The sequence below is a fragment of the Phodopus roborovskii genome, unplaced genomic scaffold (assembly GCF_943737965.1).
Source record: "Phodopus roborovskii unplaced genomic scaffold, PHOROB, whole genome shotgun sequence".
Taxonomy (NCBI): Eukaryota; Metazoa; Chordata; class Mammalia; order Rodentia; family Cricetidae; genus Phodopus; species Phodopus roborovskii.
Genome location: NW_026126418.1, coordinates 73,183,335 through 73,198,341, shown reverse-complemented (window position 1 = coordinate 73,198,341; position 15,007 = coordinate 73,183,335). Strand labels below are relative to the sequence as shown.

The following is a 15,007-nucleotide window of genomic DNA, read 5'->3' as shown; positions in this document are numbered from 1 at the left end:
TGCCTGCCTGGTGCCTGAAGAGGCCAACCTCTAACTACAGTTAGATGTTTGTGAGCTGCTATGTGGGTGCTGAAAATCGAACCCAGATCCTCTCCAAGGAGCAAGAAAGCCTTGTACCAAGGCTACACATTGCACTGAGCGCACAGCTTAGTACAACCACCTGGACCCATCTGAATCTGTGACCCTTTCCTGCCCCAGACTTAATCCATTTTTTTCTTCCTAAGCTATTCTTTCACAGTGGTTCCTGTAGAAGTCCATATAGGAGTCAGACAGGGACATACAGGATGCACATAGTTGGTCCACAGGGAGGACCAGGCTTCTTAGTGCTGCCCACTTTCAAGATGTACCTTAACCATGCCTCCATGCTCTGATAGGAGCCCTCAGACTCAGGAAAAGAAAAACTGCATATAGGCTAACTAACATTCATAGCCATGTATGTATACATGTGCATATTATATAAACTATATACTGTATGATCTGTAGCCTCTTCCTTGCTTAGTAAGCCTTCTCAGAGACTCTGAAAGAAGAGAGACCGTTGTGAGTTTCAGGGTCTGCTAAATTTCTTTTTGAGACCTTGGTACTTTCCTCCAAGTTATTTTCCATCCACATTGATGAAATCTTTAGAAGACAAGGTTTCTCTGTAGCCTTGGAGTCTGTCCTGGAACTTAATTTGTAGACCAAGCTAGCCTCCAACTCTGCCTCGCAAGGGCTAGGATTAAAGGTATGTGCCACCATAGCTTGCCTGGACCACGTTAAGGGTTTTCAATACCCTGTACAATTATGGGAGACAAAGAAGCAAGAGTCCCACAGAGACTGATGGTGTAATTCAGCCTCAGTCTGAAGACTCCTGCTGTCACTGGAACCTGACCACAGCGATGCACTGAGCTAGGGCATTTCAGCCATTCCTAGTTTTAAGCTGTGAGAACAGTAGAACTCTTCCATCTTCCCAATGACTGAGAAATAAAACTGACACAGCCTGAGAAAGCATGTTTGGCTTTATTTTTTTTTATACTTTTTTTTATTTAAATAAGGAGAGTTCTTTCATACGGAAAGAGCTAGTACAATCACATATTTGAAAGGAGAAACAACAGGGACTGAATCGGAGGGAAGGGACGGTGAGGGTGAATTCACGGTTCCATTTCCCATCCGAGGTAAGAGGTTCCCCAAATCACGTCTAAACAAGCTGCACAGTACACCTTTAGCATCGTCTGCCCTTTCAAATATCTGGTCTAAGCGAAAAGACAGGAAAGGCCAAAAAAAAAAAAAAAAAAGGGCCCTCAAAAAGAGCACCCCCCCCCCAACCCTTTTCCTCAAAAGGTATGAGGTTGAAAACTGAGGGCACAGGACTCCTTTCAACAAGTGAGGAGCCTTGCCCAGAGCCTTCACAGGAGCTGCTACTCTGGATTGTGACATGCCAAAGATGGGGCCTTGGGATGTTGCAGGTCTGAAGCAGGTCAGTCATAGGTGTCACATGCCTGGAAGGTCAGTAGCCGGAGCTGGTGGGCCTGGTGGAGAGCACAGCTAGGTGACAGTGCTCATCCCCAACACTGAGCCACTTTGTTCCAGATGACCTAACTTGTGTTAGAGCCATCTCACAAAGAGAGCTAGCTTTCTGTAAGTCTGGATTTCCCACTCATGAAAGAATACAACAGAAAACACACTTATGTCCACTTGGTTGTACGATCCTCACGGGCCCTCTAACCCGGGGTTGCATTGCTGGAAATGAGGACGAAATGTACTTCAATACATGGCAGAGGGGGACCTAATGGATGCCAGGGTATGGGGGGAAGCTTAACCAGAGTTGCCTCAAGGCCTCAGCAGGCACACTCTTGTGCCTTGGACTGAGTATCAATCATTTATAACTTCATCACTGCCCATCTGGAAGGTAACTCCAGAAGACAGGAGACCAATGTTGAAATTGACACATTGTCCTAGTATCTCTAGCAGCAGCAGAGCGACCATGGCTTTAGAACTGAACCAGCTTTTCAGAATGTGTAATGCAATCATCCTTTGTTTTCCCCCTTAAACAATCTATGCCCAGAAGTGTTGTGTGAACTCTGATTTTGAAAATGGTAAACTTGGGAATAAACAAGGAAAGCAACTGTTGGACCAGACTAAAGGCAGCTGGTAGCAGCCTTCAGTTGATACTTGTCACATGCTGAACGGACCACCAGGACCAACAGGACTGAAAAATTCATGGTTGGCAAGCCATGGATCACTCCATCAGTGGCCCCAACAAAGCCACCAGTATTAGGTGACTTTACCAGGCAGAAGTAAACAATTCTGCCTCACCTCCATGTATCTCAGCAGTAGCAAAGGCAAGTGCTGGGTTTTGCCTGCTCCCATTAAAGGCCACAGCATCTTGACAGAGCTCTGATGTTTTTATCTATGATCTGAAGATGAGGGTTTGAAACCAAAATAAGACCCCAAGTCCTATTATACCATGAGCTTGGCTCTAAAAACCACATGAAGAGATATTGCACCTTATAATGTCTCTGCACTAAAAACTTGGCTTGACCAGATAGATCACACGAGGGCCAGGGACATTTAGAGGCCTGAAGCCTGCCCTCTGTCCCCAGGATCTAATTGCAAATGTGCACCTCAGAGGGGAAGAGACCACAGCTGAGGTTACAGAGGTGGCGAGCACACCAAATTTCACATGCAATTTCCTGGCCTTTCCTGCACAGTAATTCAGACATTAAACAGAGCAGTGGGACATTTACTTTTTTTTCTTCCTAGACCTACAACATCAATACATATAAATAAATTCTAGTGTTTCTTGTCTTTATTTGGGGTGGGAGGCAGGAGGGATATACAGGGTGATAGAAAGGACTGAAAACAGGCAACCTCCTAATTTTTCTTCTCAAACAGCAAGTACTGCCATTCTGACAGCAGGCTACCTAAAAAGGGCACAGCAACCTGGCCTGAAATTCTGAAGGAGAAAACGCTTCTTTAGACACACAATGTCCACCAGCATCAGGTGATGTGAGTGGCCACATTTCTAAGGACAGGCAGAGGTGACTCTGGCTTTTTACCGAGACTTGGCAGCGGGGCAGAGGACTCAATCACTGGGACAGTAACCAGACACTTCCAGGGTGAGTGGACAGCAGATGAGGGGCTCTAAGTGGGCAGTGCTTCTGATGAGGGATGCAGAAGAGATGGGACAAAGACATGAATGAAGTTGGAGCACAGGCAAGGAGGGAGAGTGGCTGAGACTAGAGATGCAGTGAAGCTTTTCCTAAGACTGCCCTGTCCAGGCAAGCCTGGGGACAGTGGCATTACTTACTGGGGGAAGCTGACTTTTGCTTCCTTCTAACAAGTAACAAGGCAGTGTGAAGCCATTGCAGAGCTTCTAAGATGCTTCTCTGCTCTCACATCCATGCTAACTAGGATAGATGACTTGTCCCAGCCCTGCCACCAACTGTGAGCACAACTGAGGCAGGTGGTTGTCCCCAGCATCCCCAAGTGGGTGATGACCTGGGCAATCCTGAAGAGCATCTGAGCAGAGTGACATTCCCCCTTCACTTTCCTTTGGTGGGCATCGGGAAGATTGCCTTGTTCTCAGTGAAAGCAAGAAGCTCAGCATACAGGAGTTCACACAAAACCAGTCAAGAAACAAGAAACCATCCTCTTAGGGAAGGAGGCTACTTAGGCTTCTCTGCCTGCCCAATTGTCTAAGGACAGGCAACTTGGCGACCAACTGCCAGCATCCTGCTCTGTTGCTAGAAGTGAAGGACATAAGGAAATGTCCCATAGCCTTTCCTGTTGCAAACTTTAACAGGTGCCCATCTACGTCTTTGTCCTGATTTTGGTGATAAGCTGTGAGGGGTGGATGGACAGGGACACAGCAGGAAGAGGAAAGGGAATGAGTGGGGGAACACAGCCATCCAGAGGTCAAGGCACAGAGCCTCAAATGCAGTCTCCAAGTGGGGCCTGTGACTTGGACACTTCTGCCAATCTGGAAAACAATGTTGACTAACTCCACAATTCCTCTCTGGTGCCCAATACTTGGCCTGTCCACTGATTTCAGAAGGGTCCAGAACAAATAGTAGTTCTTATGCTGAAACATTAACTCCAGGTTGGAGGCTGGAACTTAACTCAGATACTAACCTAACGGTGCCCAAGGTAGTGAGGGGCCACTGTGGTGTAGTCATATCCTCAATAATTTCAAAGGTTAGCCAACTGTGTGTGTGTGGGGGGGCACTCTTAAGAGTCACCTCTTAAGGTAGTGCTGTGACATGTCAAACAGGACAGGTAAAAGGAGACCACTGGGGACAGCAGAGCAGTGAGAGGACAGCAAGGAACGTATAAAAGTTCAGCTATACAGACGTAGCTAGCATTTTGTTCTCCTTTCCCCTTTGTAAAAACCATAGCTGCTTTTTAAAACAAAAAGCCTCCAGCTACAGTGACCCTGCTGCCAAACCACTGTGCCTGGGGAATGGGGCGGGCGGGTGGGCGGGTCTGCACTGCACAGGAGACTCACTCCACAGTCACTGGGCAGAGGGGCAGGAAGGAGGGAGTCTGCTCTTTTGTACCAAAGCAAGCAGGTCAATGCCATGTATCTACGATGTGGGCTGGCTGACGATGGAACTTTCAGGAGCTTTCGGGAGCAGAAGAGAGTTCTGTCCAGGCCAAGTGGCAGGACAGTGGGATGGTGGATCTGGCAAGGTCCCAGGTGGTGGCTGTCCAGGCTGGCGGTGGTGCACCATCCCTGTTAGGGTGAGGCAAAAGATGCCGGGCACCTTCAGGCTTGACTCTCCTCCCTTCAGGCTTTACTCTCCTCCACCTTGACTGCCCGAGGCTTGATTGCTCCGGTTCGCTTCATCTGGGAAGTGGCTGAGGAGGCCTCCTGCAGCTTCACGGTTCCCAGGCTGGGTTTTTCATCCACTCGCTTTGCCTTTGGACAGATGGATAGGAAAATCAAAGTGACTGCAAGGCAAAATGTGTAGAGACCACTCCCTCCATGCTCCTGAGTCAGACTAAAAGCTACCCTCAAAAGACCGAGGAGGAGCCTGGTGTGCAGCCAGAACTGCCTTGATCCCTCCCACGGGCATTGAATGTATGACTCTTGGGCCTCAACAGAGAACTCAGCAGCAGCAGCAGCAGATCCTGGGTGAAGCATTTCAGGTCCCAAAGCTGATGGGACCTTTCCAAATCAGTGCACCCCATGCTTCACTGGCAAGCAAACAGCCCCTTCAGCAGACCAACCTACACCACAGGCCTGGGCATTCACCTATCTATAGAGGGATGGATGGGGCCAACTTGGATCTCCCAGATCTTGGCCCGTGATTCAGTTAAGGCCCCATTCCAAGTGCCTCTGAATTACAGTTCCCCACGACCCCATTTGATCTCAAGATTCCAAGGCAGGGTTCCACTAGCCTGCAGCCCTGCATAGCAGAAGCCAGCACAAGGGTGACCAGTGAGGGGGTCTGCTCCTCACTTGGTCTAAATTCTGGGAGCTTTATTGGCCCTTCCTTCCTTCCTTCCTTCCTTCCTTCCTTCCTTCCTTCCTTCCTTCCTTCCTTCCTTCCTTCCTCCTTTCCTTTCTTTCTCAGTGCCAAGGATGGAATCCTTGGGCCTCACATATTCTGAGGTGCTCTACCCGAGCTATGCCCTCAGCTGTGGGAGAAAGGGTCAGAAATCCATCCCACAGCAGAGGAGTACCACCCCCACCCACAAGGAACACTGGGAAAGGGGTATAAAAAGAGAGCCACTTATACACCTCCACCTGGCAGTGACAAATTTACTAAAGCCCCAAGGTTCTGAACTCTGGAGCCCCAGCCCAGCTTAAAGGAGGAAGAGAAAAGGTCTACAGGGAAAGACACTGAGAAACCCTCACTGTGAAGTGGGCAAGGCTGCACCCCATCTATGCTCCCACCCAGGAAGACAAGGACATGCCACACCATTCACTAGAGCTAGCACACGCACACACTCCAGCCTCTGCGCTAACCCAGGCCGAACCATGTCTCCTAGAGCGCCATAACAGCCCCAAATGGCTGGGGACAGAACACCTTCTGGCATCACCTCTTGTGGGAACCAGTACCTTCCCTTTATGTGCAAGACAAGGAATGATCCAGGTACCCATCAAGAAGTGCTTCTGCCAGGAGGGGCTCAGGTGGCCCAGCTCTAAGCACTAGGGCTTTTTTTTTTTTTTAACAAAAAGCATCCACCAGCTGGACAGTCCCCTCTCCTTTGACGCTGGGAGACAGGCCTAAGTGTCCAGGGCTGCAGGGTCTGGGAAGCCATCTTCTACCTGTTGAACGTAGTGTCCCTGCACAGAGCCCATGTTAACTGCTGATCCAGAGGGCTTCCCACTGGGGCTAGCAGAGCTAGGCCTGAAAAAACCAAAGGCAGTGTTGAGAATACACACGTGTCACCACAGAGATGGAGTCAAAAGCCTAGAAGCACACAGAGGCAGATCAAGCCAGGGAGGGGCCTCTGGCCAGAGGCCTTGGCAGACAGAAAACAGACCCAAGACAACTGAGAATGCAGGACGGGGAGCAGGGTGGTCACCAGTGCCCCTCAGCACTTCCAGGAGCCAGGAGACACACCAGGGAAGGCAGCTGCAACCCATGCTATGAACAGACAGACAGTGGCTCTCAGGCTGCGGAGCATGGGGACTAGATAAGGCTAGTGACCAGCACTAAGGAGCCACACCATCAGTTGTCCCATCTTCACTCGTGGGGGAGGGTTTTGTCTCCAAAGCCATTAGACATTTAATGAGGAAAAGGTCCCGTGTCAGAACAAGTACTAGGCAGAGGTCAGTGAGTCTCCTGGGCGTGACTACCACCAGCCCCCTAAGAGCCATCTTGGGATAACACCCCTAGAATTTCTGACCAAGAGCTTCTTTTTACAAGGCATGTCCCAGCTGCTCCATTTGCCCAACCTTGGGGAAACAACACTATTCAAGTCCTAGGAATTTCTCTAGTAACCATGACACCTGTGTTTCTACATCCAGCAGCCCCTGATTTTCCTAGGACCTCAGAGATACCCTACTATGGAAACTCAGATCCCTCAGATAAAGTTAACATGGTACTGACATGGGATCTAGCCATGTTCTCCCATATGCTCTCTTTTGGTTCTGGGTATGGAACCAAGAGCCTCATGAGTTTAAGTATACATGTGCTTACACTAACCCACAGCCACCTCTATACTTGTAAAATCTTTGTGAATGACACATAAATGCAAACACTATGTAGATAGGAGCTACACTATATTGCTTAGGAATGATGCCAAAAAAAAAAAAAAAAAAAAAATTTGGTCCCTTCCCACTTCCAAATATTTTCAATCTGCCTATAAAGAGGCAACAGTTTCTTTCAAAGCCAAAGCTGTTTCCTTCCCTATAGCCTACTGTATCACACTGGGCCAGCAGAACTATGGTGTGAGATCCTTCTTTTTAATTTTAAAAAAAATTTTTTTTTTCCTTTTTCAAAACAGGGTTTCTCTGTAGCTTTGGAGCCTGTCTTGGAACTCAATTTGTAGACCAGCCTGGCCTCAAACTCAAGAGCTCTACCTATCTTTGCCTCCTGAGTGCTGCGATTAAATGCGCGTGCTACCACTGCCCTGCCGTGAGCTCCTTCTTGAAGCTTCCTCCTTCCCTCCCCCCTTCCACATGCACACTGTGCTGTGCTGCCCTCCACAAATCTCTACTGTGTGGGCCTTCTGCCAGGTAATGGTGGCAAAACAAAACACACCTATGCACAAACACAAAGAAGCCACAAAAGCAAGAACATAAATGAAGGTAAACTGAGGGGTCTTCATGAATCAATCCTCTTTTTATGGAAGTGATGATAGGGAAAGGATGGAGGACTTTCCAGTCCAACAGAGCAGATGTCAGTCAAATGGTCACAGTGAAAGTGGGTTACAAGACGGTAGGACTCTGCCTGCAGAGTGTGCTGCTGGCTGACCTGTGGAAAGGCACTGCAGGTGTGCCTGTCCCCTTCGATGTGTAAACATAAGGTATCAAGCTGCACATACCCTCAGGCCCAGGGCTAGAGCATATCCCAAACCCAGCATGGGGAACCAGGAGCCACTCCCATGACAATAGGTACTTCTGAATCAGGGGAAAGAGAACATGGATGGTTACTAGAGGTAGAGAACCATACCAATGAAAACAGTGGGTACCAGTTTGTGGTATGGGAAGAAAGGCTACACATACCCAGCATTAAGAAGTTCTCTGATAGGATTCAAAGGGTGAATTTGGATACAAGAGACCCCGGGGCTGAGGCTGACACCCCAGAATTCTCTCTCACTCCTCAGAGCACCTTACTCTGCAGATGAAAACAAATCTGGTTTCCCTAGAGGTATGCCTCAGTGACCCTGGTGCTATGAAGGGGACCATGCTGCAGTGCCCCTCCACCAGCCTCCCTGGACACATGGGCCTTTGGAGTGACTAAATGAATACACGGCAATGAGCCCCAACCCCCAGGGTTCATCTTTACCTGTAGGCCTGTGGGGATGGTGCGGAGCCTCCGGTAGGAACATTCTGTTTACTGTCGGCAAAGTGGAAGCCTTTCAGCTCCAGCTGAGCGGACTAGAGTGGCCAAGAAGCAACACGGTCACTCAGCAGCCCAGAGACAGCCTAGCCCACAGTGGCCTCATCTCCAACCAGGTTCAGGTTAGGGCTGATTCCTACTATTTACTTTTTCTCTCTCTGTGGACTATCACCTGGACACCCGCCACATCAGAGCTCCCATGACCTGATAAGAAGTGCGGACTCTGTTCTTATTCAAGAGTCTGGGTCCTGCATCTGTGGTGGCTCCAAGTGGTTTCTCCCCATTGGTTGAGGCACTGGTTGTACGCCTTCCTTGCTGCCTGGTAGTCTAGCACATGCTAGAACCTATCTTCCTGTCTAATTTACACATAAGCAAGTAGTTTCTGGCACCTGGGACTCTGTGGACTTTGCAGTGTGAGAAAGCCACATGAGGCTGGGAGCCTGCACTTTCTGTAATAGTATCTCTGTGGCAGAAGTCTTGGCTGGACAAAGCCCCCCTCTGGAAGCACCTTTACCTCTCTGCTGGTGTTCATGACTGGTGGTTGGGATCCAGGTGGAGGAATCCTTCTGGGGGCCCCAACAGAGAGACTCTGTCCCGGAGGCAGCTGAATGGACTGCGGCAGGATCAGTGGCTGCTGCCCAGACCCATACCGAGGCAGCGGCATAGTGAGCTGTGGGTGACAGGACAGTCAGGGGGCAGAATGGATACTGGGGAGGAAGCTGGAGCATGCATCTGGAAGTGCACATAGCACTCCTGGGTGGTCTGTACATGCAGGTGGCTGTGTGTCCTCATGCCTTGGAGCTTCAGCAAACAGACAATGGGCACTGGGGGAACCACAGTGACAATGACAGAACAATGTATGTGAAATCCTGTACATAGCTGTATGGCACTCAGAATGCAGGTTTGGAGGGGAAGAAGACAGCAGAGAGAGCCCCCAATGACAGCCACACAGGAAGTCTCTCATTGTGTTTCTTTGTATGACATAGACATGATAGATAGATACTCTTTTGCATCAATAGCAGCAGAAAACAAGACCAAATTGGAGCCTCAGAGACTCTTTTGGAGCATGCCAGACAGCAGAACAGGAGCACCCACAGAGCCCAAGAGATCACACACAAATCCAGAACAAGATGGGGGGGGAGGGGCTACTGGGGCAGGGCTGGGCCACCTGAGTCTCTCAGTCTCTGTCCTCTTCATCTCCCTGCTTTGAGTCCACAGTGGAGGGTCAGAAGGATCTATTGGGATCACATCACTGAGACTTATGGTGGCACCAGAGCTTCAGTGCAACAAGGACAGATGCAGTTGGGCAAGATCAATGCCTGGGCAGAGCATGGCCTGGTTCTTGCCCTTCTAGGAGAGCCAGACTGCTGTGCTCACTGCACAGGCTATCAGGGACCAAGGGCCAAAGGAGCACAGGGTAGTGAGGACAGGTAGGTAGGTAGGTAGGTGTAGGGGTGTGCGCGCGCGCGTGTAAACAAACACTGAGTCTTTCCTAAAGGCAGAGGTGACAGGAGCAGCTGAAAGACCAGAAGTAGGAGGGTGGGAGAAACAGAAGCAGGTGGAGGATAATATAGACTGGATGAGCAAGGAAGGAGGCAACTAAGCAGTCTCAGACCAGGATGCTGGAGCTGCCACAAGACATAAAGCGGCACTGGGAATGATGACCAGAAAGGAGAGCAAGGATAGGATGAAGGGTGTATCCACAATCAGACTGGAGGGAGTGGGCACATGAAGAGGGGAAGAGGGTTTGAGGAGAAAGGTGAGCCAGGCATAACGTCATGAAAAAGATGGCCTGAAGAGCCAGGGCACTGTGTGATGCTGTGATGTGGTGGCAGGGGTGCAGTAGAAAGAGGACCCCTCAATTAGCAGGGCAGGACTGAGCCCATCTCTACACTGACAGGAAAGGGGTGCACTAGCCAGGGTGGCCTGCAGGATGAAGGGGGACTTCCCAGGGACAGGATGCTGCTTTGATCCAGAACACAAGGCAGAGGAGGGGGACCACGGGCCCGGAGGGACATCGCCACCTGTTTCTCTGGTGATAGGAAGCAAGGTAATGGGGGAAAGGAGCAACATGGGAGAAGCAAGCAAGAAGTGGCTGCTAGGATGTACGGTTGGTGGGAGACAGAGAGAGGGAGTGCATGGCTGTGATGCCCCAGGGAGTGTGGGGTTGAAGTACCAGGAGCTATTAGAAAGACAGAGCGTAACTTTGTGTGATTCTTACACTATGGACATGGTCCAGGGCATCAAGATGGAGGAAGACGGTAAGCCAGGAACCCAAAAGAAGAAGGGCCTATTCAGCTGCCATGTAGGGCTCAAGGTTGAGGAGGAAGGGTGCAATGACAGATTTGGCAGTGGGAAGCTCCAACACGTATGCGGCTCAGGCTTAAGTGGGGCCTAGAAGAAGGGAGGGAGGGACAAAGACACCTGCCCCATATCCATTCCCACAGCCTCCACTTGGGGACTGCAAACATCTCCAGTGGAAAGGGAAGCCAGCAGGACACAGTTGGGGAGCACTGCAGCTGAGACATAATGCACACCAGCACAAACAGGAGGCAGCTGACTGTCGATGAAGAAGACAGAAGCATGTGAGAAACCAAACTGACCTGTGGAAGCTGGGAATCCAGCATCTGGGAGGTGCCCAACCCGGCAGCCTGGCCAAGCTGGCCCTCATAGACCAGGGCCTGATTTCCACTCATGGGCTGGTAGGGTGAGCCAGACTGTGGTTTCACCATCTCCAAGGGCTGTATGCCAGGAAACGCTGAGTACGGGGGTTTCAAGGCCGTGCCCCCAGAGAGGATCATAGTGCTGGGCGGTGACAGGCTGGGGTGCATGTACACCTGAGACCTGCAAAAGCCAGGGAAGGTGAACAAGTATACAACCATCTTCAACACTGCTGAACACACAGACTGAGGGTGTGCTAACACATCCCTGCTTCCCCAGAGAATGAGTCAGAGCGCCCAGATAAGCCTGACACTGCTGAACTGCAGACCATAAGCAGTTGGGGGGATGTGGGGGTTGGGGCTTGGCTTTGGGTAGAGGAAAAGGCACAGGAAGAACATAACCAGCAGTGGTGGAGACCAGCTGGTGGCCTGGTCTGTAACAGGCCCCAGTACAGAGGAGCACAGGCAACTGCAGCAGGGCAACATGGAAGTCTCTCTCACCTGAAAGGCTGCAAGGAGCTGAAGATTTCCTGGGACTGGGAGACCGGGAGCCCACCCCTCAGACCAAGCTGCGCCTGGGCCTGCAGAGATGTGTGGAGGGAGATCGGGATCTGCTGGGCAGTGGCAGCCTGCAAACAGGAACCGGGTGATGACTGCATTGGCACCAACACGCCTCCCCACCTCCACCTGGCCCCAGCCTGGTCAGCAACAAGACTGAGGCATGGTGTACCCTAACACTGATGCATGGTCATGCACATCAGGGGAGGTGGATTTGGAGTATCCTTTTTAGGGTACATGCCAGCTGAGTGTGGTGTTCATACATGTAATATCAGTCCTTGGGTGGCTGAGGCTAGAAGACCCAAGGTCCAAGTCAGCCAGGGCTAAATAGTGAGTTATAGGCCAGCCTGGACTAGCAAGAGTCAAAAACTAAGGGCTAGAAAGATGGCACAGTGGTTATAAAAACACTTTTGTTTTTGCTGAGGACCTGGGTTCAGTTCTCAGCATTCACATGGCTATAAGTCCAGATCCAGAGATCTTATGCCTTCCTCTGATTCTGTGGGCAGTACACGAACACAGGGCATAGACATACATGCAAGCAAAACACCCATACTCATAAAATAAAAATAATCCTTTAAAGACCAAAAGGGGGCACTAAGATTCACTTAGCTGGATAAAAATCTTAGAAAACTATGCACAACAACATGTTGAAAGCAGAGGATAGCTCCATCCTCTGGGTCAGAGACCCGCAGTAGGAAGGATCACTGCCAGGGTGTGTAGGAGGTCAGCACCAGCCTTCAGAAGGAGGCCCCAGCACAGATGGAATGCTGATCTTGGGCAAAGCCAACAACTTCTGCCTATTTCTAAAACTGTTTCTAATGCATCTGTGCCCAGAGACTCAGGCCCTTCAGGAGCCTATTAGCAATGCACCCACAACACAGCTGACCCCCAGCTAGGAGAAGCAAGGACTATGAGAAGAAATCAATAGTATCTGGGGCGTCTAGTCCATGCCTCTTCATCTCTCATAAACTCTTTCTACACATACTCTCTGGGTGCTATGGTCTGCCAGTACTGGGTATTACATGGATCAGGGGCAAGATCACCAGCAAAGAAATTCAGTGACTACCATGTTGCTTCTCGAAACCTCTGGCCACCTGGCTCCCACCCTCACCTGCTGGTAACTCTGCTGCTGAGGTATTGTTTGAGGAACCAGTCGGGGCTGACTTGCAAATACATGGCCATCCAGGTACAGAGGCGGGAGGTGGTTGCCTGGAAACAGATCGAAAACGAGGAAGAAAAGGATCAAGTCTTCCCATTGCACAAGGGAATTCCCATGGGAATCCGTGGGGCCTAGGATACACGTGAGCAGAGGCTTTGTGGTTCTCTGCTATAGCATGCACCCCAGGAAGCCCAGACAAGTGCAGGAACAGAGCACCTAACTACTTGATCACTCACTAGCTACGCTGGGCCTTTGGGAGGGCTATTTACTATGGAAGAGAGTTGCTTGGGTCTCTCAGTCTCTGTCCTCTTCATCTCCCTGCTTTGAGTCCACAGTGGAGGGTCAGAAGGATCTATTGGAACTGCATCACTGAGACCTTGGCAGCTGGGACCTCAAAACCCCCAGTAACATGCATAATGACAATAAGAGTCAAAACAGCTACCAGCAATGGAGGGTGCAAGTAAGCCCTTGTGTTGTGGGTGTAGCCACCCAGGGGCACAGTACCATCAGCTGTTTTTATGAGTAAGTGAGTGGTTCACCAGGGAGTTGGCACTGACTAGAGCTGTATCTTCACTCAGTTCTCTCTGGCAATTCCAATTGTCTTCCTATGACACTACAATCCTGCTTCCCATAATAGAGCAAGAATCATACTGTCCATAGCATGTGGGAAGTTGTAACTAACTCATTTAGACACAAGTGTTGCTCTCTAAGTGAAAGCACAGAGCTGTTAACCCAGCTTCTCTCCATAGTGAATGGAGAAGGCTCCTGAGCCTGGCTCAGAGGATGTGATACCTGGCATCGAAGCAGAAGGCGCTACAGAAGCCACAGGCATGGGTGGCATGGACACTCCACCAAAGGAGCTGTAGTTGACCCCGTTGGAGGCGCCCACAGAGGATGGAGGCTGGATGGCCGAGCCTGCACCTCCTGGAGAGCTCTGCTCTGGCAAACTGGGGGAGTTTTCCCAAGCCTTTCGCGCAGACTCCATCTTTGGAAGCAAGAGGGAGGAGGGATGCAAATTACTACTGGGGGCAAATGAGGACAGTGGCAATCTAAGCCAGGGTACAGGAGGGTCCCTTCTGCACCTCATCACAAGCTGAAGTGCTGCGGAGGACCCTAGCCCAGCTCAGGCCTGGCTTTACCTTCAATGTGAGGTCTGCAGTGGGGAAAGACATGGGGGACAGGCCGATGGCTCTCTGGATGTGGTGATCCCGCCGAAGGATGGGAATACTCTGTGTCAGTCCTGCCTGGATATGAGAGAAAGTCACAGGCAGGGCTCAGAGACATGGGACAGCCAGCCACTCATTCAAACATACCCCCTTGACCAGACTCATCTACAGCAGGTTGCCTTGATGAGTTTCCATGACAGTAGTCACCTACACACCCACACTCCACCAGCTCTCTACACAGTCATGTCCCATTGACACAAAAAATGACTAGCTGCCAAGAAACAAGCACCTGGTTCAGCAGGAATCTAATGCCTGGCTGGGGAGATGGCCAGGTCCAGAGAGTAAAAGTGGTGGCTGTCACTCAGCATCTGGGGCCTCCTAACAGGTGGGAAATACAGCTACTGAACCCTACAGCACAGGGCTCACTCAATTTCCAGAGTGAGGAAACCTGGCTAACTGCCTTTTAAACACATAGACACACAACTGTTCTCTCTCAATGCCTGAATGAAATGTTCTGAAGCACTGTGCAACCATCCCCCTCCCCAGGCTTCTTAAGAACACTTCCTGGATGCCCTCACCCAGCAGATCTACAGAGACAGATCAATGAACAAAGCAGTTGGCTATTTCTCCAAGCAGCTCACAATGCTGAATCTCCCTTCTCTGAGCGCACAGAACCTACTGGGCCATGGCATTCATGGTACTGTGGTACCTGTCAGTGAGGGAAAGCAGCCTCCAAGTACTCCTGCCTAACCACTGTTACTAACTAGCCACGAAAGGATAGTCTGGGGTTGGGGGGTGTGTGGCTCATTATTAGAGTGCTTCCCTGGGCTCTCTCTCCCTAGGGAGAGCAGCCTGCACCACAGCTGGCACAGCATGGAGACTGGAGCTAAATCAAGCCAAATAATCCAGACCCTAAGAGGACTAATACCACCTCTAGCTAAAGGTCCCAAAACCCAGGTATGGCTAGCA

General features: G+C 50.4%; 1 protein-coding gene and 2 non-coding genes across 10 annotated transcripts in view; all 3 read right to left on the bottom strand.

The window, feature by feature from the left end:
• Positions 1 to 973: 973 nt before the first annotated feature.
• Positions 974 to 15,007, bottom strand: part of Prrc2b (proline rich coiled-coil 2B) — an 80,705-nt gene continuing 66,671 nt past the window's right edge. For 6 of the 8 annotated variants that reach the window (XM_051185150.1, XM_051185155.1, XM_051185152.1 and 3 more), the window contains exons 24-32: positions 14,012 to 14,116; positions 13,665 to 13,857; positions 12,825 to 12,922; positions 11,657 to 11,784; positions 11,099 to 11,339; positions 9,010 to 9,165; positions 8,442 to 8,533; positions 6,254 to 6,335; positions 974 to 4,897 (exon numbers count right to left, since the gene is read on the bottom strand). In XM_051185150.1, the coding sequence (XP_051041107.1) occupies positions 4,766 to 4,897; positions 6,254 to 6,335; positions 8,442 to 8,533; positions 9,010 to 9,165; positions 11,099 to 11,339; positions 11,657 to 11,784; positions 12,825 to 12,922; positions 13,665 to 13,857; positions 14,012 to 14,116 (1,227 nt within the window). In that variant the 3' untranslated portion in view covers positions 974 to 4,765. The remainder of the gene's footprint in view (positions 4,898 to 6,253; positions 6,336 to 8,441; positions 8,534 to 9,009; positions 9,166 to 11,098; positions 11,340 to 11,656; positions 11,785 to 12,824; positions 12,923 to 13,664; positions 13,858 to 14,011; positions 14,117 to 15,007) is intronic. The other 2 variants (XM_051185157.1, XM_051185158.1) reach the window with 1 other exon arrangement.
• Positions 9,669 to 9,753, bottom strand: LOC127222914 (small nucleolar RNA SNORD62). Its single transcript, XR_007834594.1, has one exon. It is a non-coding gene; the product is annotated as a small nucleolar RNA SNORD62 (small nucleolar RNA).
• Positions 13,163 to 13,247, bottom strand: LOC127222913 (small nucleolar RNA SNORD62). The gene has a single exon (XR_007834593.1). It is a non-coding gene; the product is annotated as a small nucleolar RNA SNORD62 (small nucleolar RNA).